Here is a 27602-nt window from a genome sequence, read left to right on the forward strand (position 1 = left end):
CACACATTACTCTCCATGCTTACCGATGTTTAGAGAATGTAAATGAGCAAGGCCTGACATTGTCTGATAAAGTAATGTCACAGGATCCAAGTCAAGGCAATCAAAGTCAGGGTCTTCGACATACTAAAGGAAGATCAAAGCAAAGGCATTATTTTCAGCAACAGACTACTAAAACAAAGACTCGCATGGTATCTCAAGCAAAACATGTCACAGTTATTTAAATAATATTTCAAAAAGTTATCATAACAGCAGCAATACACAGATATATGAAAAAAATAATTCTGTGTGATAAGCTGATCTGGTTCCTGGATGCAAATGGCTAGAAAGATTGGCAATGTCATGCCCTGATGCAAGAATTTATTTATTTGTATGTATGTCTTTGTTGACCAGGAAAGTCGGACTGAGCAGACCCAGGAAGAAAGGTTCAGTCACAGTACATTTATACGCCCAGGTTTAAACAGCGGATATGATCAAGATGTGGAATGAGATAGGGGAGAAATGGCTCCTAAGGGTACTCATAGTATTATGGAGAGAAAGGTCTATCCCAGATGACTGAAGAATTAGCATACTAGTGGGTAGTATAGAGGTATCAAACTCCTATCACACTGCATGAAAATTCTGGAGTGGGGGATTGATAAACAAATATGCAAAGCAGTAGAAAGTAATATAGGAAATGAGCAGTTCGGATTCAGATCAAGGTGCAGCACAACCAACCCAAAGTTTGCAATGAGACAGATACTTGAGAAGAAGCAAGAAATGAGGACAGAGTCCAAATGGGCATTTCTAGACTTGCAGAAAGCATATGACAAGTTCCCAAGAAAGCTGATTTGGGCACTCCCACAGTGGTTTGAAGTCCCAGAAACATTAGTAGAATTAGTGCAAGCTATGTAAATGGACCCAGTGACTCAAGTACAAACAGTGTTTGGTCTTACAGAGGGGTTCCCAATGGGAGTGGGTGTGCATCAGAGTTCATCTGTGATGGACTACATTAGCAAACAGGTCAGAGGGGATAGATCAACAAAGTTGCTGTATGCAGATGATGTAGCATTATAGGCAGACTTTGAGTAATAACTTCTGCAAAGAATAAGGGAGTGGAATGCAAAACTGAATGCACATGGAATAAAAATGAGTACAGATAAGGTAGTTGTAATGGCAGCAAATGATGGAAGATAGAAGAAGGTGAGAATTGAGATAAAAGGGAAAATAGTGGAACAGGTTAACAGTTTCAAGTATCTAGGAGGGGTGGTTGAGGAGAAGGGAAGTCTGAATGAGGTAGTCAAAGCTAGAATCAGAGGGTCTGCTGTCAAATGGCACAGAGTGTCAGGGGTAGTATATGACAGAAAAATGCAAAAGAAGCTTAACAGTAAGGCGTACAAAACAGTGGTGCAACCATTACTACTGTATCGTACAGACACCTGGGCTAGAGCTGATGGAGATAAAGTGCCCGAGTCAGGTGGTAGGATGCACACTGTGGGACAGACACAGAATGAGGACAAAAGAGCAGAAGAGAAAATAGCACCAATTGCAGAAAAGGTCAAAGAGGACAGTTTAAGGTGGTTTGGGCACATGTCTATCTCAATTCTCAGCTTCTTCTGATCACTCAGAGTTTGCTGTAGTGCCACATCACCTTCATACAGCAACTCTGTTGATCTGTCCTCTCCAACTTGTTTGTTAATGTAGTCCATCACCAATATGAAAAGCAGTGGGCTCAGAGCTGAACCCTGATACACACCCACTCTGCCTGGGAATGCAAACATTTCTAGGCAAAAATCTTAAATCTTCTAGACTTTGTTGCATACATATGTCCCCTATTGTTTCTTTGAGAAATGCATATATAATCTCTCTTCTCAGTCTTTCCTGACCTCTTCTGTTTGATTCCTGTTGTTGTTGTGCCATATTTTACATGCCTTACTAATTATCTCTCTCTTTTTCTTTAACAGCAGCTTCTGTTCTAGATTCGATTAAAAATTCAACCAGTGCAGATCTTTCATTTAGGATTCCACTATCCCTTTCTCTTCATTTATATTCGGATACCAATCCTTAATAAGGAAGGCAATTGCTAGCCTGCAATCCAAATTTCTTCTTCGTCTCTTCCTATTCTATTAACTTTTCCTCTCTAATTTTTTCTTCCCAATATCTTGGTTCCTTTGCCAACTTCTTCCAGTAAATTCCACCACCCTCTTGTCTATTCTCTGTAGCCCTAATTGTAGCCATCCCTATCGGCAGAATCGCCTTTCTCCATTCTCATGTTGGCTTAGTACTTGGTTATATTTTCTACTACTTTATGATTTTGTGTTCTATTTTTGAGCCACTCTTTCCAGGCTTTGTCATTCTGTAGCATTAATTTTTTAGTTTTGTTTGTCAGCCATGGTACAGGATTGGATTTGAACCTTTTGGTATGTACTGGGGTAAGGGTATTGAGAATTTTTAGGAATATCTCATTGAAGTTTGTGTCTAAGGGCATCAATTTTAGTATTTTTCAGTTACATTTTGTTAATGTTTTCATAAAAGTGTGTTTGTCAAAGTTTTTTGAGTTATGAACTTGTCTGTAAATTATATGTTAATCTTAGGTATTGTGATTTCTGAGAATGTAAGTAGGTTGATGGTCACATAAGCTGAATGGAAAGCTACCAGCTGCCCCAATTTTGTTGGGTCTATTAGTAAGAATCCAATCTAAGGTTTACTGTCTACAGTACTACTGTGGACTCTAGTAAAATATGTAATTAACTGTGTAAAACCATACAGGTTTATGGAATCAGATAGAGTGTTGCTATTGATAAGCTGCCAGTCAATATTTAGGTACCCTAGTATTACTGTTTCATGTTGTACATGGTGGGATATCCAGTATAGGGTATTTTCCACAGTGGTAATGTTTTTACATGGTAGGATATATACAGCTGCTAAGCAAAGCATTTTCCTATTGATTTTGAGTTGTGATTAATTCTACATTATTAAACTGTGGTAACACAACAAATATGCTGCATCATAGCTGGGCCACAGAGTGAAAATCTAGGGGTGATACTTGAACTTCAGAAGACTAAAAGCACACCTTGGTAGATAGGCAACTGAACGCCAAGGGTACAATGAAGAGGGAAACATCTGTGCTAGACAGGCTGGACATGATTACTTTGGAGGAGAGAAGTGCATAATATTAACACATAATTTTATTTTTTATTTATTTAACATTTGTTTACTGTGGAAGTCCGACTGGGGCAGAGCCCATTTTCAGCAGAGGCCCAGGGAGAAATGCTCCAGACATACATCTTTGGAGTCTGGAAGGAAACTGGAGCACCCAGAGGAAACCCAAACAAATGCAGGAAGGACATGCAGACTCTGCACAGAAGGCACCCCAACCGAGAATCGAACTGGAGAACTCCTTGCTGTGAGGCAACAACACTAACCTGCACCACTGAACTGCCCATAAATAATAAAGTAACAAATGAAAGAGGAGGAAGAGAAGAGAACAGGGCATAATATGGGCACATAACTTAGACAAGAGAAGAGAAGAAGGCATGATATTGAAACAAAAGGTATCAAGGGAAAGTAAAGGAAGAGAGGAGAAAAGTACAGAATACTGGCACATAAGGTAGCAAGTGAAAGAGAAGGCGGCATAATACTCACATAAGCAAGGGAAAGGGAAGGAAAGAACAGGGTATAATACTAACACATAAGGTAGTAAAAGAAAGACAAGGAACAGAAGGGGAGAGAAGACAACAAGGACTGCAGACTGAAAAATATTTAGAAAGGATATGAGTATAAGCTATTTCACAGAGACGGTGGTAAGAAAAATTAATACAACTACTAGGGGTGATTGTGGAAATCAGGCCACCAAATAATGTTAAATGATCATGAGTTAAATAGGGCAAATGTATAAATGAAAAGGGAGGGGGGACATCTACAAAGGGCTATCTGTGAGACATGAGGAGATTAGACAAACCAGATGGCCTCTTCTTTGCTTTATTGCTTGCGTATACATAAGTAAACAGTGTCTTATTACTGTGGATTATTAATGAATTTAATAGTATCCGCGGTGGTGGTGCTGCGGTAGTGTTGTCGCCTCACAGTAAGACGCTGTCTGGTTCGATTCTCAGCTAGAGCGTCTTCTGCGTGGAGACATGTGTGAATGGGCGTACCTTTGTTGAAGGTTGTGCGTCAGGGCTGGTAACTCGGCACGTAAAAATCAACTACCAATCATTAGCGGACCGGAGTTCCGCTGTGGAGACCCCTAACCGGGAAAAGCCGAAAGACACAACAACAACTAATATTATTTTAATTCTAATGATTTATCTTGTACTAAGGCAATGAACTGCAAATGTGGGTTTGAATTCCAGCAACCCACACTTTTACCCATTGTGACTCTAAGCAAGTCAGATTTGTGCACTAGTAGAATATAAATATATTCCAGCATAATCCTTCTCCTCCCTTGCCAATAGTCCCTTACTATCACAAATCTAGCATTATTGTCTTTTTTTTCCCTCTTCTATCACTACTGGAAGCCCTGTGGCAATTAGTATAATTACTTTAATTTTCCTTTCTCCCTGATATTCTGCTCAAGATTCATCCTGAAACCCTTTCTTTGTCAAATTCACATACTTTTTTTCTTTCCAAATCTGTCTCCAGTAGTATTGCTATTTGCACTCTGCATTTTTTACATTTCTTAATATAATTAAATTATCTTTTCTTTTTGTCAATATGTGTGAGGTCATTTACATTCTAAGATAATATGGATAGTATAGCAATTATAATAAAGAATATTGCTCACACATATTACACATAGTTTTTTTAAAGTGTTTTCAACTTTTGTGTTACATGCACATGTTAATGTTTGCCAGGCTGGTCTTTTAAACAGTTGTTTCTTCTCATCTCCATTTGAAACTATGTCACATTTTTCAAGACATTTTGTTTTAAGGAAAACCCTCAAACCAAAAAACTAAATACATTTTCAAAACACCTCTCCTGCCCCTATTAACTTAGAACAAATGCAAAAAATCTATGTATAGCTTCAAATAATGAAGTATAATCCTCCTTATAAGAAAAATTACCCCAAACTAATAGCTGCACCACAGGCATTTACTCACCTAAAATTAAGGCTACCCATGCTAAAGCTCATGCTACAGCCTATGGTCTCATTTACTCTGATTGCTGTCTGTTTTTTCTTATCTGTATTCCCCTCCCAGATGTGAAAAAAACCAGCTTGTATGCTTTCAGAAAACATTAACTTTAAGTCCTAAGCAAAAGCACACTGGCTATCTTTAAATAAAAATAAATTGTACACTGTTGTATTAAATGCATTAATTTATTAAGGCTGCTAGAAAAGGTGCCATCTCTTACTCACTTCCCATAATTTCAAACTTTATTTTTCACTGAACTGCTTACCATTGTACTAAATGTTGCATTTCCCTCAGCAAAGAATTTTCAGAACTCTCAAGATTAAATGCTTTCACCTAAAGACAGCTTATCTCCATGAAAAAGTACTCAGCAATGAATCTTTGTAAATTTGACTCAAAATGGAATGTATAGCTGCCTTCAGCTGCACACGTCTTGATTCACAGTGAACATTTGTTAATGGGAAAAAAACTAATATCATTGCAGTTGCAAGAAACCTAATATCATTGCAGTTGCAAGAAACCTAGCATTTTCATGCCTAGCATCATTTTGCCTATTTTTAAAGCCTACTTAGTTACAAAGGCATTAACTTATACATTCATCACTGTAAAAATAACAGAAAATATCTTAATCCAACACATAATATAATCAGTGCATTTTTACATCTCACCCCCTCCCTAACAGCATACATACATTCACAGCATATTAAAATTTAACTTGCTTTTGTACAGTCTTTCTTTCTTGTTATACTGTACAGCCTACACTTGCTTAACACTTAGAACAGTCAGTGAAAAGACTCCCCTGATATTTAAAATACCTCTAAGCACAACACAAAAATGCTTTACTATATATAACATGCAGTTTATATCATGAAATGTTTTATACAAATACTATAAGAATGAAAATTGTTTTACTTAGTTACTTTTCCCCTTTTAGTGTACTTCTAAATATTAATGACATAAAGTAGGGACTATGCTTTATATAATCTACCCACAAGTTTAACAAAGTCAACAAAAGTGCAGTCTTGCTCAGCCACTTTTTCTTGTAAAGCCATATTTCACAAATGTGATTGAGGTTTTATAGTCTCCAATTTATTCACTAATGTCAATGTTGGTGTTCTTCTTCCTGTTCATCTCCATCTCCCAAAACCAGACTCTGGTTCAAGTCCAAGGTACTCTTGATTTTTCAAGTCAACTCCTGTGCTTTTTTTCTGTCTCTCAAGCATTTTCCTTTGGAACATTGGAAAGGTTTCACTGGCACAGCCTCTCTATGAACCTTAGCGTTTGAAGAATGAGAAGCAGAGTCCCCTCTGCTTGCTGGCTCACATTTTATTGGATAAACTTTTTCTTATTTCCTCCTTACTCTGTTCTGCATCAAAACTGACTTTTGACCAAGTAAAAATACCCTAAAGACAGCAGTTTGACTTTCACACCTGTCTCTTGACATTCTCTGATTGCTGGGATAAATTTGTCTCTCTTCTACCTGGCGTACAATTAATAATCATTTTCTACAAAAACACTGCCTCCAGTTTTTAATACTTTGCCTTTCTGCTAATTTTTGTCAGGATCAACTCTTTCTGTTGAGATGATTGCATCTTTACCACTCCAGGTCTTGGCTACTTTCTTGTGGCCAGGTTTGGAACATACACTCGATGTGCGCTGTTGCTTATTTGTGATTTTGAAAAATTAATACAGTCTGTTCCTCCCAGTTTCTCTGGTACAAAAGAAAATCTCACATTTCTCTGCATACTCTGTCGCCAAATGCTACAATTTGTGAAACAGCTTTTCTTCAGAAGCCTCAAACTCAGACAGCTTTTTCTTCATTTCAGTTTCTGATTTTTGCAGTTTTCAATTCATCTGAACAGCTAGTTAAAGCTACTTCTATTTTTAACAGCATTTTGTTATTTGAGTTGATATATTCATTAAGTGTTTCATTGATTTTAATTACCTCTGACTACATTTGATTTAGTTCTTCCCCTAAATTACTGTAAGCCATCTCTTGAACTAAAGCTGAAGCCTGAACTGCCTTTTTTCCCTTAACATCTGCAGTATCCTTCCCAGATGGCATTTTCTCTTCACCTTTTCTGGCTGACTTTCTTTCACATCTTCCAAATTTCTTCTTTGCTGGAATTCAGGAAGTGTACTTGCTAGCCAGTAACTGGATTTTACCCAAAAAAGTTTCAATGACACTCCTTTTTTTCAGTTTATGTTTTTATACTGGGAGAACTGAAGTTAAGCTCCTGATCACTGCGCAGTCATCTTGGAAGTCTGAGTTCCAACATCATCATGATAATATGGGCACAATGTTCCATACTCTGCAGCGTTCACTTACATAAATGCAAATAAGTTAGCATCAGACTTCTGGCTAACACTGGATCTCAGAGGCCTAAATCCCTTTGATTCAAAAGAAACCTCTTCCATGGTCACAGTGCAATTAGTCCTTCCAAGTTTATCATAAGGAGACTGGGTGTGATATTTCAATGTCTAAGATGTTTACCTCCATATAAAAATTGCCAAGAAACCCAGGAGGTATTTGCACTTAGGTTTACACTAGGCTAAAGACCACCAGGGCCTTTACAAATCTAGCCATGCAACCCAACCCATTTTTCCCAGAGTTCCTTGGACACCTATATGTGGGGGGGGGGTATGTCAGTTGGGGATTAATTTACTTACCGTCTACCTCTGTTTATCAGAGACATGGGCCAGACTGGGGTGAATTTGCGATTTCCCATCCAATGATGAAGGTTTCTTTTGAATAGGATCAGGGATGAACTCTACTTCATATAGACAGGGAGCTTATTCCATAGCACAGGGATCCTTTGAGACACATATTGATCTCTCCAGCAAGTTCTATTTATGTTGAAGACAAAGTCCAGGTTTGGATCTAGGGTTTCTGGTGCTATTTGTCTTGTGGATGTGCAAGAGATCCATCAGAACTGGATCTGAGGATGCTTTATATGCTAGCACAGATTGCCACTCAGTAACCTGTAGGAGACTGAGTACAGAGATAGGACCTTAAGGCGATCTATGTAGGACAGGGTATTCATACTGTGGAGTCTGCTGGTGAGAAAATATTGAGGGCATTCCAACTGTTACAAGTGCCTGGTTAGGTAATTGCCAAAGGGGGCATTGTACTCAATGATGAGTCTGATAAGGGCTGTGCATGGTGGTACTATTACTTCCTTGGACCTGGATGTCACACCCTTACTTATGAGTTGGATGACATAGATTGATTTTCTTACTATCTTGGCTACTTCTTGGTCGAATGCCAGATTACTGTTTACATATGTTCTCAAATCCCTAACTGTCAGGTCAACTCTTAGGGGTATTTTATCAATTAAGTAATTAGCTTGGGTGGAAGCTTTCCCAAACAGCACTATAATGCATTTCTTTGCATTGAGTTTTAATTTATGGATTTGTCACCAGTCATTTGTTTGAGTTAGCCCCTCCTGTCGGATGGTGGTGTCATGGGACTGTATATTATCTGCAGATGTGATGAGCAAGAGAACTTTGACATTAGCCTTCACTTCTGAGAAGTACATGCCAAACAGAAGTGGATCCAACACAAAGTCATGGAAGTACCTTGCTGGTGGTAGTCTCACCAGTCCTGACTTCATGGGTCTTATCTGTGAGCCAGCTGACAATCCAGTGAGTTATGTAGGGATTTATGGCTAGTTCTGAAAATTTGCCAACAATCCCTGAGTGGGGCATTGTATCGAATGCCTTGACCAGGTCAAGATAGGCAGTAGGCACCATTTTCCCCTCATCCACAGCCATGGTGACCCTCTCAAAGAAGTCTACCAAGTAGGCAAGACCTTCCTTCAATAAGTCTAAACTGGGATGGGTCCAGTGTCTGAAGGTTGCTAATATTCTTGTTGATCATCTCCATTATAATTTATTCCATGGCTTTGCAAATTAGACTTGTCAGACTGATGGGTTTGTACTTTCCAGGGACAATTAATGGTCCACGCTTACGAAGAGGGATGACCATTGCGGCCCTCCATTCACCTAGCACGTAATCTATTTTAAAGCTGTAGTTGAAGAGTGCCTTAAGTTTTAGGCTATTTAGGAGGCAACCAGGGATATTGTCAGGGCCCATGGAAGCAGTGTCTCCCTGTTGATAGTTGAGGGGATATGCTAGAAGGGATTTTACAGGGGTAGTGGGAGGTGAAGTTAGAGCTAAATTTATCAGCCAGATTTAAGTCATCCTTTGTCAGTGAACATTGTGCCACTTACTGCCAGCTCTGCACACTCCTAAATATTAACTAAGAGGGCCTTATGATTGTCTTTAGCCTGGGAGGCGATCCTGACCTTGTAATTAGCCTCGTAGTTTCTTGTTTAGTTAAATCAGACAGCTCCTGTCCCTGTAAGAGTTGCTCTTTCTGATTTTGGCCATGACATTTTTTTCTTTTGTTATATAGCCTCTTAAGGTAAGAAATCCATCAGTGTGGTTTGTTTTTGGTGTTATATCTGGGCTTACTTCTGGTAGGTACAGCAGCTTCAATGCAGCCATTTAAATGTTATGCACAGGATTTCTGCAAATAATTCTGCACAGGTTGCTGTGATCTCGGGGTTTGTGAGAGCCGTGAATTTTGACAAACTGTCACTTAATAGGACATAGTTTGTTTTAGTATAGGTCCTAACTGTTACAGGTTTAGTGGGGTTTTCCTGGTTGATTTTTATTTCAGGGGAAACAGCTTTGCAGTTTGACTTCACCAATGAAGATGTGACACTGAGGGGGGGGGGTTATAATACTCTCCCATGTTGGTAAGTACTAGGTTCAATTTGTTTGATCCTCTGGTTGGTTGTAGAGTGCACGATCTGGTTCACAGTGTGGTGACAAAATCTAGAAAACATTGTGCCTGTGAGTTACAGACAGTCCCAGTCTATAGAGGGGTAGTCAAAATCTCCCACAAACTGGGTATTTGGTTGTATGGTAAGCAGCTATAGTAGGTCTAGGTAAGAGTTGTGAACATTGAGGGTCACTCAGGGCAACCTGAGCTGGCCAACACATGGTAGGGAACCTTGTCTATGGTGACTTGGATATGGATGAACTCCAGGGCAGCCAACCTAGAGTTGTACTTGCTCCTAATGTAGAGTATGACACTGCCACCTTTAGCCCCTGTCTGTGCTGCTGTTGGTCTGAATATGTGGAAGGCATTGTAGCCTTCTACTGCTGAAATACTTTCTGCAGTTTAAACCAAGTCCCTGCAACAACACAGATGTCTACATTCTCCAGAAAGAGAAGAGCTTGTAGGGTGTGGATTTTCTTCTTCAGGGTCCTAGCATTAAGCACCTTAAGGTTGCTTTGAGTTTTTTTTTTCTATATTGGTAGTTCTGTCATTTTGACATTACCTAAAAAGGTTCTTAAGAGATGGATAAAGTTTTAGCCAATATCCAAAGGCCCAGGGGGAACAGGTGCAGACCATCCTTGTCAAAGGAAAGTGGTCTGTTAACCATGTCCTCCTATGCTGATAGACAATGGAGCCCCCTAGAATGACACCAGAAATTAAGCAAATTATTAAAATCAATCATCTTCTGTTCATATTGTGGCATCACCTTCGGAGAAGGTAGAATGCTACCCAATGCATGGCACGTACCTGTCTGCGACACATATTCAGGGAGATCCATAATGTCTCTTGTCATATAGTCCAGTAAGGAATGCCTCAGCTTATTTACTCCCACGTGGACTATGATAGAATCATATGGTACCTGTGGCGCAGTGACTTGAGTGAGTGCATTATATTACAGATCCTAGCTCCAGATAGGCAACTAACAATTACCTTCTCTTTGAACAGTCTGGTGGTTGGAGTATCTGTGTGTCACACAGTAGAATCCCCTATGACAAGAGAACTAGGTTAAGTCTACTTTAGGTGACAGGAAGTAAGATATTTTTCTAGCCCACAACTTTACTTTAGATTAAATACTAATGATGTGAAATTGAAAATTCAGAGACTGATCCTGCTAGATGCCAAGGTATTTTAAGTGTCATATGGTTTCTAAGTGATCCTTGAAGTTGTGCCTTATTTTTCATGGTTTGTGGGACTGTGGTGAGTTTTTATCTTGTGCAGAAGAATACCATCCCTGAAGTTTGTGAGAATCTGCTCTTCTTAAAATGTCAGGTCCCTCTGGCTTGCCAATCTCTAGCCTTTATCCTGCTCATTCATTGATTAACTGCAATATCCTAACAGGGTCATAGCAAAACTCTGTTTAGTATAAAGCACGTAATCTGAGAATTAATGATTTTTTTCTCCTCATTATCCCACAACCAGCAGTAGCTTCTGTGGGGCCCCCATATAGTCAGATATGATTGTGAGGACCCCCCCACAGCCACAATTACTAAGGGTGGGACGAATGAGCAGGATTTAACCAAGTCTTGGGCCGTATGTCAGTGTTAAAACATCTGATGAAACTAAGAAGCCTGCTACTTGAGAAAACATTGTTGCTACAATCAGCGTTATCTTTAATTTTACAGAAGAAGTGGTGCCAATTCTTAAGATTCTTCATCCAAACAGTTTTTATTATCTACCCTGTTTACTAAGTACACAAGATTGCAGTGCTAGTTTTTGATGGTTTGACAAACATAACAAAATAACAAAACAAGATAACTTGCTAGGGTTGAGGGCACCCCATGACTAGGGAGAGCCAGCAATCCCAGATTCGCTAGTGCCTAAAGCTGTCTATGTGTGCACATAAGGATGGGTGTTTAAGGTAGGCTAGCTGTTAGGAGGTTAATTAAGACTGAGAACAGTATGGATGAGGGATCTGATCCTTGGGGGTACTACTTTAAATAAGAGGGGCACACAACAGCATTGCTACCTTTTCAAGTACCCAAAGTGGGACATTTCTTGCGGAAACATGAAATTTTGCAGGACAAATCATAAGCACAGTCAGTGTAAAGTAGTGAACTTCACTTTTTTGCCAACAAAAGAGATTATTCTTGCAGAATTTCAGTTGCTTATACCATTTCATAGAACATTTAGGTTTTTCAGACATAACATAATTGTTTTATACAACTATTAAAAAAAATTCTGAAATAGTTTTGGCCTAAATCTCAGGACATTTGCCATTTTTCAGTTTATTTTTTTTTCCACATGACACAACTACTCAAATATGGATTTCCCTTCACAAAGAGGGACAGGTGGTAACCCTAGAACAGACAGAAAATGTGTTCCCTATTTGTACTCTGAAATACCGATCAGTAAGGAAATTGTGGAACCAGATCTAAGGAGAGAGTTAAGTAATAAATGGTTTACCAGATCATAGGCCTTGGTCTATACAGTCTGCTCTGGTAAAGTGGCCTTTCTCCATGTTGCTTAACAAATCATCAGTTAAGCAAGCATAGTACTTCTACTCAGTCCAAATCCATGTTGGTGTGGGAAAAGTATGCTGTATTTTTAAGTACTTCTGAGTGAAGATAACTTCTTTCTAGGATATTTTATAGGGTTTGAAGGACAGAGAGCCTGAAGTCTTTTGCTTTTTTTGAGTTAGGGATTTTTTGTAGTGCTTTGACTGTCTCTCTTCCATATGGCAAGCATTGTATTGTTTGTGATACCTAGGTTACATAAGTGGAGGAATGCTGATGTAAAGTGTTCTTTACAGAGAATGATGAACCAAGGAGGTAGGTTTTCAGAGTATGATGACTCAATGAAGCAGGTTTTCTGGAGGTGTCTGATCAGTTGCTTTTGGGATATCTTTGGTGTTGATCTTTTTGAAGTATTAAAGACAAGTATATAGAGGGGAAGGTTAGGGAGGAATCTAGGGCAGTTGTTAGGGAATTTCAGGGGGGTGCAAGAGAAGGTGAGAGAGAGAGAGAGAGTGGGAGAGAGAGAGTTTTTTAGGAAAACGTGCAATAGCAAGTCCTAGAGTGTGGTGATGGTGTTTGATTTGTTGGGGTGTTTTTTTATGTACATCCTGTAATACTATTAATGAGGTTTCAGAATTGTTTTGGCTTGTGTTTGAGGGTATGTTGTTGGAGTTGCAGGAAGCTGGCCTTATGCCTTCTAGTCACCTTTTTAGCAAGATCTCAAAGTTGTGTGAATTGTTGGTAGATTTCTTAGGATGGATTTTGTTTTCAGGGAGACCAAGCATGATCCCTGAGTTTGTATAGAAATTTAAATTCTGGGGACAGCCATTTGTCTGACGTACAGCTAAGTAGTCTGGCAGCAATTGGGGAAGTATGTCTTGGAGTTGTAGTAGTTTGTTGGTGAGTGATGCGGTTACAACTTCTCGTTGTTTTCTGACAGGATGGAGTTCCAGGAGCTATTCTTAGGACATTTATTGATACTGAAATGTTTAGCTTAGGTGGCTGAATTTGTTTGTCTTTAATTAAAGAGAATGTAATGGGGTAGTGGTGACTGAAGGAGGGTAGAAGTTTCTTAATGTTGATTTTATTTGGGCTTTTTGTGATTAAAAGTTCAGGGAGGGAGTAGTTAACATGGATTAAATTTGGTCTAGATGGCTGTTTAATCACTTCAGCAAGTCCACTAGCAGAGAGTAAGTCAGTTATCTCTTTGTTTGAAGGACAGAAGAGGTTTACGCCAAAGTCTCCAATTATTATTATTATGCCTTTGACTGACCTATTAGACTGTAGGCAATGTTATAGAGATTATAGACGTTTCTGAATTTCACAGACTTGCTGGTGGGGGGGGGGGGGTGGCAGTAAGTAATAATTACTGTGCCAATGATGGGGATTTTTTCTTGCATATTCTTACTACTAGCCAGTTTGGATCAGGGTCACTAGTGGAGTTGTGACCTAGTAGGGCACTCTTAGGCTGTATTTGATTAGAAGTATTGATCCTCCAGCTATTCTGGATGCAGGTCACGGGTTGTGAAAGTAGGAGTAGGAAGGTATATACTCTTCATTTATTCTTACACACAGACAGCAACCTCTGAGCTACATTAGCCTGCCTCTGTGGCTTAGAGGGATGGAGCCCTGACTATGTCCCAGATGATCGGGGTTTGATTAGCAGTCCTGGCACTGAAGGAGCAAGGCAAGGAGGGAAAGGAGTGAAGACTGGAGAAGCTAAACAGGGAGGAACAGGAGTGAAAGGATGTGGCCTATGTGAATTTTAAGAGACGGCATCAAAAAGTAACTTAATATAGTATGGTGTTTTGGAGGTGGGAGGAAACATTTTTCTGTTGAAATATATGAAAGTTAATTGATGGAATATACTGGATTTGATAAAGTTTCCTTGGGTGTTGCAACAGCGAAGTATCTGAGGCTGTCTGAAAGGAGCCTGAACACAAAAAATCCAGGCCAACACTGACCAAGTTTAATGTCTTACAAGAAAAAAACAGAGCTGTGGAACTTGTGGCAATGAAACACTGGCTGGGTGGGCAGAGTTTGTGGAAAAGGATTAATCTGAGGTGATCTTAAAGAGCTGTTAGCATTTGTTGATGCAATACGTGAATGTAAGCATAAAATAATTAAATTAAAGTTGTCATTTACTACTACCTTAAAACTTTTATGTAATGGAAATTATTGGCATTTGATTACCTTGAGGAGGTGACTGAGAAAATAAAAGAACTGATAGCAAGACTGATACAGGCGAAGCAAAAGGAAGAATAAGCTGCTGAACTAAGTGACACCGATACAGTAGAAGAAACAGAAGACACGCTACAAGAAAGACTGAATTCAGCTGAGATAACAGCCCCATCTGCAAGACTGCCTACTGGCATGAAATAGTTGTAAACATCAACTTAAAATTTAGGGGAAACTAGGAGTTTTGGATTGTTATATAGCATACAGGACTGGGTAATAAAAAAAGCAGAATTCTGGTAAAGATTGATCCTCTTTACTGAGTATGGCATAAAGGCACAACTTTCTTTTTTGTCTGTGTGTTTTTGTTTTCTTCTGGTTGGCTTCCTATCCTAGTTTAAAGCAATGTAAAATGTTTCCTTGTAGTGCCATGTGTAAAAATATTATAAAGTTGTTTTAATATTAGTTAAAGGGAGGGGGCTAAACAGTAATGCTCCTAAAAAAAACAGAAAAGGTTGATTTGCAAAGTTTCCATGACTTTTAAGTAGCTTACTTGGGGAGTTTAACCACTTGTGTGTAGGGATATGCTGTAATGTGGGGGTTAAAATATTGGGCTCATAATGAAAATTATGTATTACAAGAACAGACTAATTTGAAAAATATGAACCACTACATAGATTTTTATTTTAATGTTTAGTTGCCTTGTTAATTTTTTCTTCATAATAGGTTACACTAGCCATGGTGACATTTAACCAAATGCCCGAGGGGATATGGCATTATAAAGGAAATTTTAATGTGCTTGAAATGGCAAGTGTGTAAAAGAAGAAGGGATTATTCGGAAATATGAAATGAAAAGGACTTTGATTTTCATTAAGGAAAATGAAGGGTTGCCCTTCAGGTGTTTGCCAGTTTCATGTACCAGTCTGGGTGCTTTTGTTTTATACTGGGTGGGTGGTCTGAGTCTGTGTAAATAATTTAATAAAAGTTTGCTACTGAAAACAGAGGGGCCCTTTGTAAAAGGGATACAAGTTAAAATTTACATAAGAATTAGTGTTATGTTAATATTATTAATACATTTCTGTATTAGCTTAGCCTGTTCAGTACAGATAATTTATAAAGTATATAATTCCCACTAAGTTTCAACAAGAGGTTGGAAGCAAAAGCTTGATACAAATAGTTAGAGATAATGTAAGGATCTATATTTCTTTGTCTGTTTATAGTCGCATCAAGCTGCAAATCACTGAAGCAATTACAAGTCAAACCCAAGGAAACTCCCCTCAGGCACAAGCACTATCATGGGATCTGCAGGGTAATGAAGTACGTTTTCAAATTCCACACTTACATACACTTGAAGACAGCACTAACATGGGTCCTGCAGGGGACAGGTCCACTACTGTTTGCTTCATTGTTTCAAAGACGTTAGTTCAATAAGAGAGACAACAGTCACAAGTTAGATGAACCCTGACTTGGCAAACTGCATAACTTACTAATGCAGGCTACAAAAGGGTGGAGCACAAGTAGCAGAATGGTGAACAAAGGAACATATGAAAGGAATAAGCGGGCATGTGGAAAGAAACTTTAATGGAGATGGCTGAAAGATGGTGGAGCTATTTGGTCATTCAGATAATGTACTAAAAACTGTCTTTCAGCTTTTCCTGGTTAGGGGTCGCCACAGCGGAACTCTGGTCTGCTAATGATTGGCAGTGAATTTTAATGTACTGATGTGTGGAAAAAGAAAGGTGGACGATGATGTTCACCTATCCTTGTGAATGATAACAAATGGGATGGAGTTTCAGTGGTGCTTATTGTAATTTATGAACTGTGCTAAGATTGCTTACAGAAAGTGGCTAACATAAGGCACCAGTGTCTCAGATGTTCCTGCTGGGATGCTGATAGGAGATGGAGGTGAGGAATGTAGTTGAAATAGGAGCACAAAACAGGTTGAAATCTAAATTAAATACAAAACAAACAATTACATACATGTGGGTGGCTAAAAGATGAAAGACCAAGTGAATTTTAAATGTGGAAGTTAAAATGATATTGTAAATCAAATATTGAAGGGACTACATGTCAGACTTGCACTAGTAGATGAAGTATTGGATGGAGAATATAAAGCAAGTTGGTGTGTAAGAGTATCAAAATGGAACAGCATTCCAGGAGAGCATAAAAGAGGATTAAGCACGTATTATCATAGGGCAGTACAACAGGTAATTGCTGCCTATTTAGCTGGTTGATGGTATTTAACAGAAGCAAGAATAAAGCCTTACAAATGACTTGGTGATAGTTTATAAAACAGTTCTACTAAAAGTGATAGATATTTAAAGGTAGAAGTTAAATGGTACAACATGAAAGTTGCAGTAATTTTAAGTTGTCCGTTGTGATCAGTGTACTACCTCAGCAAACAAATGTAAAATAAAATAAAATAAAAATAAAACAAAATAAAGAGTCAAATAAATTACAAAAACTTAAGAGATGAGAAAGTAGATATCAGTATTGAGTTGTCCAGCTTTTCTTTTTGCCTGAGGGATATAACAAAGTGCTGTATGGAAGTTATAATTTATAAAATATTATAAATCTGGTTGGAAACAGGCTGGCACATCTCTGAACAGATGATGTTAATTTGCTAGAGAACAATAATGTAATGTTGACTATAAGACAAACTGTTATCAAGGTACTAGTAAACTATGTTAAAATCTAAGATGGATACATGCAGATATTTTCTATGACTGCAATAAAACTATTTATCATTTTAAAAGAAAAAGAGAAACAGGCACATTATATGCAGTGGAACGCAAACTATTAAATGATTCCAATGGCACAACAAACCCCGACAAAAAAAAAAATGGCCTAATCTGAAAAGAAATACTTTAATTTCAGAAACTAAAAACAGGCACTAACATTCATAAACACAGTGTACAGATATATGCCATCATGTGCATTATATTTAGTATGCCACTAGGAACAACTGTGATTCACAGACATTAATGTCCATGAATTATGGTAGTCTCCAGTGGCACATAATAGTCCCTACTGAAATACTGAAATACAACAGCTATCCTGGTCTACTGAATAGATTATTGGAGCACCTAGTACCCTGGGCATACTATGCACTTCTGAGCTCAGGCTTGCAGGTGCTGTTGTGTAAGGTGAGTGATGTAAGACAGTTATGCAGAATATAGTCTTCCTTACTATGTAATTACATGCAGCTTCTTGATAAGGCATAACGTACCATACATAAGTGCATTACAATGTCATGGCTGACTGGAATTCATAAAGAAATAACACTCCTTAGACATGAGGGCTGGCCAGGGCTGTTACCATATTATGGTAATGAGAGGATCTGGTGGTCACTGAGCACACTGGTGGGAGCTCCTGACATCACTGCCTGGGGAAAGGACATGGTAGTGTGTGGTAGCATGTTTGAATGCACTGTAGGAAGCTCTAGTGCTGGTATGCAGCACAGCTGTTTTATTTTATTTTTTGTAGTTTTACTGTGCAACGGCTGAGTGACATACTAGCAAGGGAGTGGGACTTTTGCTCTCAAGACTACATTATCACTGGTAGGTGTCTGTTGCTGTCCCATAGTTTACTTCACCAGGACCAGACAGTATTCCAATGGTGTTGGCACTTTGAATTGCTTAGATTGGAAGGTGGGGGGGTGCTTTGCATATGTACTCTGTGTATGGACTACTATACTAACATAAGGGAGCAAGACCATGTATATGGTCTTATCCCACTGTATACTGATCTTTCTGAATTTATTGACTCATTTTCACATTTACTGCGTACCACCGAGCACCAAGTAGAGAGTGTAGGAAAGAAAAGTAAGGAAACAAAACCAGTGAATAGGTCTCACATATGTACACATCTTTTGTTTTTGTGGCTGCACGTGTCAGTGACCCATGGTAGTGATCATCCTTCAGTCAGTGGATCTCAACACCTGATCCAATCTGATTACTTAGTCTTTGGTAACTAAAAAAACACTAAATATATGTCCAGGTTCTCTCTATGTGATACAAATTTTTAGAAACAGCAATGAAGATGTGGATATCAGGCTACAATGCTATAACAATGAGTGCAACAACAGAAAGATGAGAACACACTGAATATTTAGCAAATGCTATATTTAAATTAATGTAAATATGCTAACTTAACTGAACACGAACTCTGTAACTAACCTCCTGGACTGTTGCAGAGCAAAGCTCTGTTGCTATATAATAGAACTGCTTATCCTTTTCCGTACAGAAATAGCGTATGACGTTGGGGTGTTCATCAGATTCTCTTAGAAGCTGAACTTCACGATCTGCAAAGTTAAAGCATTCAGGAAGGATTCTTTTTACTGCAACATTTCGGTCATCAAAGCAACCCCTACAGTAAAACAGAATACCAGTTAGTTACCATTCAGTGATGACAATGACCATTTTTTCTATTTTCTTTTTGCACCCATGCCTGCTGACCATCAAGCCTCCTCCACTGGGACTCAGTCCTATTCGTTCCCTCATGATGGGAGTCTCCCAAATTCACTGGGGTAACAGCCATCGAGAGGGAGCATAATTTCTGCAGCCATGAGGAATTTCTTGTATCTCCACTGCTACTCTGTCTTCCACATACTTGTATGAAAGGGGAACTCTGTCCTAAACAGGCGTACTGTCCCCCAAACTGGGGCCCCATGGTGATAAACCAGTGTCCCTTGATACATAACATAATTCCTCCCTCTCCAATCAGCAGCTTACTTCATGTTGAATGACTGTAATGACAGCATTACAATTATCGTCCTAACCCCACTCCTTGAGTGGTTGACAAACAAAATCCACGTCATCATGGGGACATCCTATATCCTCCCTAGGACAGATGTCTGCTCCCAGAAATGTTCCCCCTAGAGCTATGGTCACCAAATTGGAATACCAAGCCCATTCTTAGCACTGGCCAATGTTATTGTGCAAGCAAACTGGCCAAAGGAAAAACACCACTCTCCCTCGCAAAATGGGTGAGCTGTGACACTCCTTTCTCATTCCCCCAACCAGATACACCAGGATCCTGAGCTGTTGCTCCAACTCGGGACACATGGGTTGTAGTCAGGGATTCATTTCTTTTCATCATAAAGTAGGTTTAATGACTGTGACAATTTTAACAGAAAATGTCACTCTGACTACATTCAAAAATTACTTAATTTAGGGCATAAATAATAGAAACCAAGATGCTAAATGCTTCTTTAATTTACATTAATTTACATTACACTGTCAGACTCCAAATACATCACTTCCTTCCCCTACTATTACACCCTGTCTATAACCCCTGCACCCTCCAGCAGAAATGAAACATCTTACCATTACCACCTCGCTCCTACTTCTGCTCTCTGCTCTAACTCTTATCACTCACACCTTCCTTATTCTCTTTTATACTCTCCTACCTCCTATATCTTTGACACTCATTCTACACCTTCATACTTTCATATCTCCCCAGCCCTTTTCAACCTCTCCACCACTTCTTTTCACTAACTGTCTAAATTGCAAATCCACCCTCCTACCTACAAATCTAAGGCCAAGTTACACAAACTACATCTATGCACTGCTGTACTCCATCTTCCCACTAATAACTTATTCATATCTGGGGATGTCCACCCCATCCCTGGCCCCTCCCCCTCTCCCCTCAATCAAACACCCCCCCCTTATCTTTTACCTCCCTTCCTTTCCCAAACACCTCTCATCATACCCAGCCTCTTACACTAAACTCATCCATATCCAAGCAACTGGCAATATACTCTTTAAATATTCAATGTGTAACCAACAAAATCATCAATTTCCATGCCTGGATAACGCAGTCAAACCCTCACATCCTTTCCTTATCTGAAACCTGGCTTAAGCCACATATCACTAGCAATGAAATTCTCCCATCAGGCTATAAAATCTATCACTGATAGATTCCCAAAAAAGGGGGTGGTGTAGCCATCCTCCACTCCAATAGCCTCAATCTCTCACCTTTCCCCACACCCATCCATAACTTTCACCCAGCTGAATTCATCATCCTTAACTGCCACCTTAACCCTCACAAAAAATTAGCTGCTGCCACCATCTATATCCCTCCTGGAAACAATTCATCCACTTTAGAGAATATCTTATCCTGGTTTTCCCACAATATTCCCTATGAAACCCTCATCTTAGGTGATGTTAACCTAGATTGGTCTAAACTTAAAACTGACTCTCCACAACTCAGCATCAACCTGCATGGTTTCCATCAACTGATATCTTCGCCCACCCGCCTCCATAAAAACTCATCTTCTGCCTCCATAATTGACTGGATATTCACCAACTCCCCTCACCACTACCACAACCCCACTACCCTATCAGATCGACTTAGCGACCACCTCCCCACCTCGGTCCTTAGATACACCATCCAACCCCCCCCCAAATCCCAACTTTATAGAGATTGCCAAAAACTCTCTAATTTTAATGTAGTTCAATTCAACTCTATTCTATCCACCATTGACTGGTCCACCCTTAAACAAATCCCTGTCAATAACACAGTTACTAGGTTCAATAGGATCTTTCTGAATACCCTGAACTCCCTTGCTCCCTATAGGAAGGTTAGAATAAAACCCAATTATGCTCCCTGGCTCTCAAAAGAAACTAAGTCCCTTATGCTAGAAAGAGATAGAGCTTGGAAGGCCTGGATCAAAACAAAGGAATTACTTCTGCCACATAATTATAGACACCTCAGAAATCTTACAAAAAACAAACCAATAATGACAAAAAGTTATTTTATAACTCTGCCCAATTCAATAACAAATTCAACCCTTGCAAGTTCTGGTATACTATTAACAACATTCTCTCTCCAGGCTGCCCCTCAACTCCCTGCCGCTACACAAATACATCTCCTCTGGAAACTGCTACTCTTCTCAATAAACACTTTATTGAAACCATTCAAACACACATACCATCCAACTGTAACACAACTTCTCTGCCTACCCCTCCCAATCCTTCTAACAAACAACTATTCTCCTACTTCCTACATCAGATCTCGTCTTCAAAAACTCAAAACCTGCTCTCCCTCCACTGACAATCTACCTCCTACCATCCTCAAACTTGCTGCTGACTCCATTGCCTATCCAGTATCTATACTAATCAATAGATCTATTCAGGAATCCACTGACCCTACCCTATGGAAATCCTTTTTCACATTTCCCCTGCCTAAAGGTGGAAACTCTACAGACCCATCTAACTACCAACCTACAACTATTCTATCTCCCCTCTCTAAGATTCTCAAAAAATGTATCCACTCACAACTACTCAATTACCTCCTCCAGCATAACCTCCTTACTCCCACTCAACATGGTTTCTGTCCAAACCACAGCACAACTACTGCCCTCTTATCCTTTACACATACCATTGCAGTGACCCTAGACAATAACAAACTCATATCATGTCTCTTCCTTGACCTTTCCAAAGCCTTTGATACAGTCTCCCATCCCCTACTGCTATCTAAACTTGCAGACCTCAATCTATCTTATTCCCCCCTTGCCTGGTTCTCTAGTTACTTATCCTGCAGGCAGCAATCTGTTAAATGGCTCTCTTCCACTTTTCCATTTATACCTGTCCCAACCAGGGTACTGCAAGGTTCCATCCTGGGTCCCCTCCTATTTAATGTCTTTACCAAAGATCTCTATACTTGTAAACAATTCTCCCTCATCCAATATGCAGATGACTCGACTCTCATCTCCATCTCAGACAATATCTCCACTCTCCACACTCTTACTCAACAGGCCTTCCTATCCACTGAACAGTGGTTGTCCAGGAATCTACTCATTCTCAACCCTAAAAAGACCAAACTCTTACTATTTTTCTCCCAATCTCTCTCTCACCTCAAATCTACCTTTGCTACTACTTCCTCTAGTAACACCGTTATCCAACCTGAAGCTCACTCTAAACTCCTTGGGGTCATCATAGATGAAGAACTCAAATTCAACTTGCACATCTTCCAAAGCATAAAAAGAGTCACCAGAAACTTGGTTTACTGTATCGCACCAAAAAATTTCTAATTACAAATGCCAGACTCTCCCTTGCACAAGCTCTTCTCCTCCCCTCACTTCTATATGCTGACCCGGTACTCACCAACATCCAAACTACTACTTTAAATAAACTCCAACAAACTTACCACAGGATAGCTAGACAAACTCTCCATACAATACACATCACTGCCTGGCCCTACATACTATCCACTGGTTAGAATTCCCCCATCTTCTACTGATGTCACAACTTCAAATGTTTCACGTCATTCTTTACAAACCTTCATCCTGCCCTACTCTCTCTTCCTTCATCTTTGTCTACATTGCTCCATGGACTATCTGTACCTCTAATCAGCAACTACTACAAATCTACCAACCCAAAAAAATAGCTGGCAAACTCATATATAAACACTCCATTGCCCAAGCCTGGAACAAACTCCCAAGAGACATTTGTTCCATCATTCACCCATCCCACTTTAAAGAAAAACTCAAACGTCATCCACTCAACTCCAAAATGTGTCCTTGTGAAACCCCTACTTAAGCTCTCCACAGCCCTACTATATACCTTCTCAGTCACTCCACATACAGCTAAGTTCTCCACTATTGTGGATACTTATTAAACTCTAGAATCAATACGGTTGGACTTAACTCTTTTTGTAAATATGTAAATATATGTTTTAGTCTGTAAAAATATTGATATGTATACATCACGTCTTTGCATTTCTGCTTTGTCTTTCTAACATTCTTGTATAACTGATTTTGACCATATTTTTGATTCAAATGTCTGATTCTCTGTAAACTGTGTTTTTTTGGAGCTTTTCTCCTCGGGTCTCCACTGAAAATGGGCCACAAGCCCAGCTGGACCAACCCAGTTAACAAATGTCAATAAATAAAAAATAAAATAAATAAATAAACATTTGTTAATCAGGTAAGTGGAAAGGTCATTTGACTCTTTTCAGGCACGACCCAGGTTATTTCTTAGAGCAAAAAGTTATAAACAATATTAATATTGTAAAAGAGCATATGTTACACAGATATGTCAACAGAAGAAATTTACAAATTGTAATCACTTCATAGTGCAAATAACAGTCTTGAAAAGTTGATACAGATATTTTGTATAATAATTAGTTTGCTAGTTAGATGGACAGTACTGAAGTTTAAAGGAGGGATCTCTCTTGTTTAAGGGTAACTGGTAGAACTTTTCCTTTGGTGTACAGTGGTATGTGGAATATTCACCAAGAAGTGAAATTCTGAAATGTTATTTTCTTTGTTTTGTAAGAGTTGTGAGCTACCAGTGGATTGCAGTTAACAGACTGGTAGCCCACACTCTATCACAGGTATGAGCACATTCTTTGCTAAGGCCTACTGTACTACAGAGGAGAGCAGGTTTGAAAGTCCGTATCATAACTTTAGTTGAGATAAAGTCTTGTTTACTGCTATTTCTGTATGAATTTGAAATGATAACGTAGGGTCAATAATGAGACCTAAATACCTTTGCTGGATGACATTTGAAATGTAAATTCAGCAGGTGGTGGAGGGTGGTCAACGAGTGTGAGGGATGAGGTTTCACTGACCCTTCATGAGGAAGCATACAGCATAACACGAGATCTACTTAGCTTAATTTAAATTAGTTAATTCATGTTCACTCTTGTAAATGATTACAATCTGACTGTACCGAGTATTGTAGGCTGGAGAAGGAAGTGTTGATTTTAAGCAGCAGGATGTCTTTGGGGTATATGGAAATATTCAGAGAAGGGAGATCAGTGCTGATGTTTTTGAAAGGGAGAACGGTAGTGACCGTTCCATAGATCCACAGGTGAATGAATATATTTGACTCAGATGTATTTGTGCCCATGCTAAGATGGAAAGAAGGATTTGACTGACAGATTCTAAACCAAGATATTGTATTTGCCCCAAAGCTGGCTATTAAAATGAAAATGTTCCTACTTCCCAGAGGTGCTATCAGCGGCGCCATCTTTAGAAAGTAGAAAGTGAAGGGGTTAGCGTGTCTGCCATCCCCGATCCATTCCTGCGGTTAGGCTGCTAGTCTCGCTTCCCGGTAGGTTTAAATCAGCTGTTTATGTAGTTGTGTGCTCATGTGTTGAAAGCAACTGCTGCCTTTGCTTGAATGTAATGCTTTATTTGCCTTGATAACTAAATTACATCTACCGGTCTTCTTATGCTGTGTTGCCTAATAGCCATGTGCAGGAAAGCTGTGTAGCCTTATAGACATGTTAGCAATATGCATAAATACTAGTAGGTAGCGACAGCTAGTTTAACTGTTATCTGGTCAGTACAGTTTGCTTGTGAAAGCCTGTGGCTAAGCACTCAATGTAGTTTTCTGCTCGGAATTAAGTTCTAGTTAATAACTTAGGTTCAGCACTCAATGTACTTTTCTGCTCGGAATTAAGTGACTGTTAGTAACATTGGTTCAGCACTCAGTGTGGCCCGGTGTAAAACCGTTGGGCTTCACATGTAACATTTAGCTCGCATAGTGCTAAAGCCATCGAGCTACTGGGGCTGAATGCTAACTGCTGCATCTTCTAAATGTATCAAAAATAGCTGTTTATGCATCTACCATAGCCTATCATGTGCATATGCTCTGTAAATGACTGAGGACTACTTAAATGTATGTTTTTCATATTTGCATTTGTATTTCCTACCTGTAACCCCTACTTACACTCACTCTCTATCCAGCTTCTACCTGAGGACCCTGCTATTTCTACATATCCCACTTGCCCTATAAATACTAACCTACCCCTCTCTCTTAACAGCTTGCTTCCTTGGGTGCTCCCCCCTCTACAAACATAACAAAAATGGAAATACCCATTGCACAGGACAACTACCTTGGACTGCCTGCTAAAGTGTTTCCCCTCAAAACCTGCATAATCTAGCATGTATGTATCTGGCCTAAGCTCTTGGAATGTATTAAATACAAACTGTAACCTACCCTTGGTGAGTACACTAGCAGCCTACTGCAGCCCCCTCCCCAGTTGCTTTGTACCTTAGTCTTTTTCCTCAAAGCCAACTATTTTCTCTGTCTCCCACCCCCATTTCACCACTAGGTGGCAGCAGACTCCCACTACAGTGAAATGCCCGCTTTCATGCTTGCCGTTCTCACTTTCAAACCTAAGTTAACATTTAAACATTAAATTCTGACTAACGGAGATAACCCAGCTCTGCCCTATACCTCTAAATCTGACTAAATCCCACTGCAATTTACCTCCCTCTAACTTAAACACAGTCCCAACTACAGAGCCCCACTGATTGTTGTTTTGCTACTCAGTGTAGACCTCTCATTCCTACCTGGCTCTTCCCGCTCCATTCGCCCTATGGGCTCACTCCGTTCCCCTACCCTGCCCCTAAATGCCACCTGCCCCTAGTGCCTGTACATTTATACCTACCCTAACCCCATCCCCCAGCCACACCCAGCCTGCAGTTAGCCACTCCCATCCACAATCACATACTAACCCAACACACTCCATCTACTGACTACTCTCTCCACTCAAACATTAATAATAACCAGCCTTATCTCCCTCTGCTGTCTAGCCTTCCTTACACATCTCCCTAACACACACCCACCTCTAAACCCCCAAGCCACCATCACATACCTCACATATACATCCACAGCTTATAGCCTAATTTACCTGAAGTATATTGCTCCAAACCAAGCCATTATTTCAAATCCCACATACTCAACTCCTCCCTCCCATCACCCCTTTCATACCATCACCTCTAAAAAAAGGCTCCTCCTCAACAACCCTTCTTCCCTATTTCCCATACATCAACCCCATCACCTCTTCCTCAACATCTCCCTATCAGGCGACATCCACCCAAACCCAGGACCTAACTCAGCCAAACATCTAAGCAGCAGCCCCAACAAACTCCTCAAACCCAAAGCCATCTGGCTAACCACCTTCAATGCGCAAAGACTCAAAAATAAAATCCCCAACCTACATGCCTGGATTGCTCACAACCAATCCGATATTACAGCTATCTCTGAGACATGGCTTATACCTTCCATGACTGGCAATGAAATCCTTCCTCCTGGGTACGAAATCCTTCGCAATGATAGAACCCAGAAAAAAAGGTGGTGCAGTGGCTATTATCTACTCATCCACCCATACTCTAACTCCATACACCAAACCCATCCCTACCTTCTCCAATGATGAAATTAAATTCCAATAAGCTACTTAAAACTTAACTGTAAATCTTTATGCATCTGCTCCATCTATATCCCCCCAGGCAATAATACCAAAACATTAGAAGACATACTATCCTGGTTTAGCTCCAATATAAAACTCAAAACTTATATCCTTGGCAATGTAAACATTAACTGAGGCTCCCTCAACTCTGACACCCCATCCCATTCAATCAATCAATACAACTTCACTCAACTCATAAACCTTTCAACCAGGCTAAAGAAAGAGGGAAACTCTGGTACCATCCATAGACTGGATACTCACTACCCATCCCCACCTTGCCTCATAAGCCCAGTCTTCTACACTATCCTCTCAGTGACCACCTACCTGCCTTCATTGACCGCATATCCTCCCTCCCACAAAAACATCATCAATATATCCAAACCCGTAACTTATCCTCCTTCAACCCTAAGATATTCTCAGAATGCCTGAAACACACTGACTGGTTATCTCTACAAACTCTCCCACTTGACGATGCATTATCCTATTTTACCAATACATTCCTAACCATCCTAAATCAACAGGCTCCCCCCTAAGATCCAAACAAATCAAATCAAATTCCTGTCCTTGGCTATTCCATCAAACTAAAAACATCATGCATCAATGTGACTTAAAATGGAAACAATATCAAAAACAAAACAACACCAACTCCCTCCTAGAATTTAAACAACTACGGAACTTAGCCAAAAAATTAATAACCAAAGACCGCAAAAGCTACTACAATAAACTCCAATCCATGCACTCATCCAATCCAAAAAAATTCTGGAGCTCCGTTTCCTCCATCCTTCACCCGGGCAATAAAAGCAACCCAT

The 27602-nt window shown here is 39.6% G+C and overlaps 1 protein-coding gene across 1 annotated transcript in view; it reads right to left on the reverse strand.

Annotated features, from left to right (window-relative positions):
- The window catches only part of ERN2 (endoplasmic reticulum to nucleus signaling 2), an 886535-nt gene that overhangs the window by 203692 nt on the left and 655241 nt on the right, over window positions 1–27602 (reverse strand). The window contains exons 15-16 of the mRNA XM_044089233.1: window positions 18765–18954; window positions 24–123 (exon numbers count right to left, since the gene is read on the reverse strand). Of these exons, the coding sequence (XP_043945168.1) occupies window positions 24–123; window positions 18765–18954 (290 nt within the window). The remainder of the gene's footprint in view (window positions 1–23; window positions 124–18764; window positions 18955–27602) is intronic.

Source organism: Protopterus annectens, chromosome 12.part0 (assembly GCF_019279795.1).
Source record: "Protopterus annectens isolate FY-2018-M chromosome 12.part0, PAN1.0, whole genome shotgun sequence".
Taxonomy (NCBI): Eukaryota; Metazoa; Chordata; order Ceratodontiformes; family Protopteridae; genus Protopterus; species Protopterus annectens.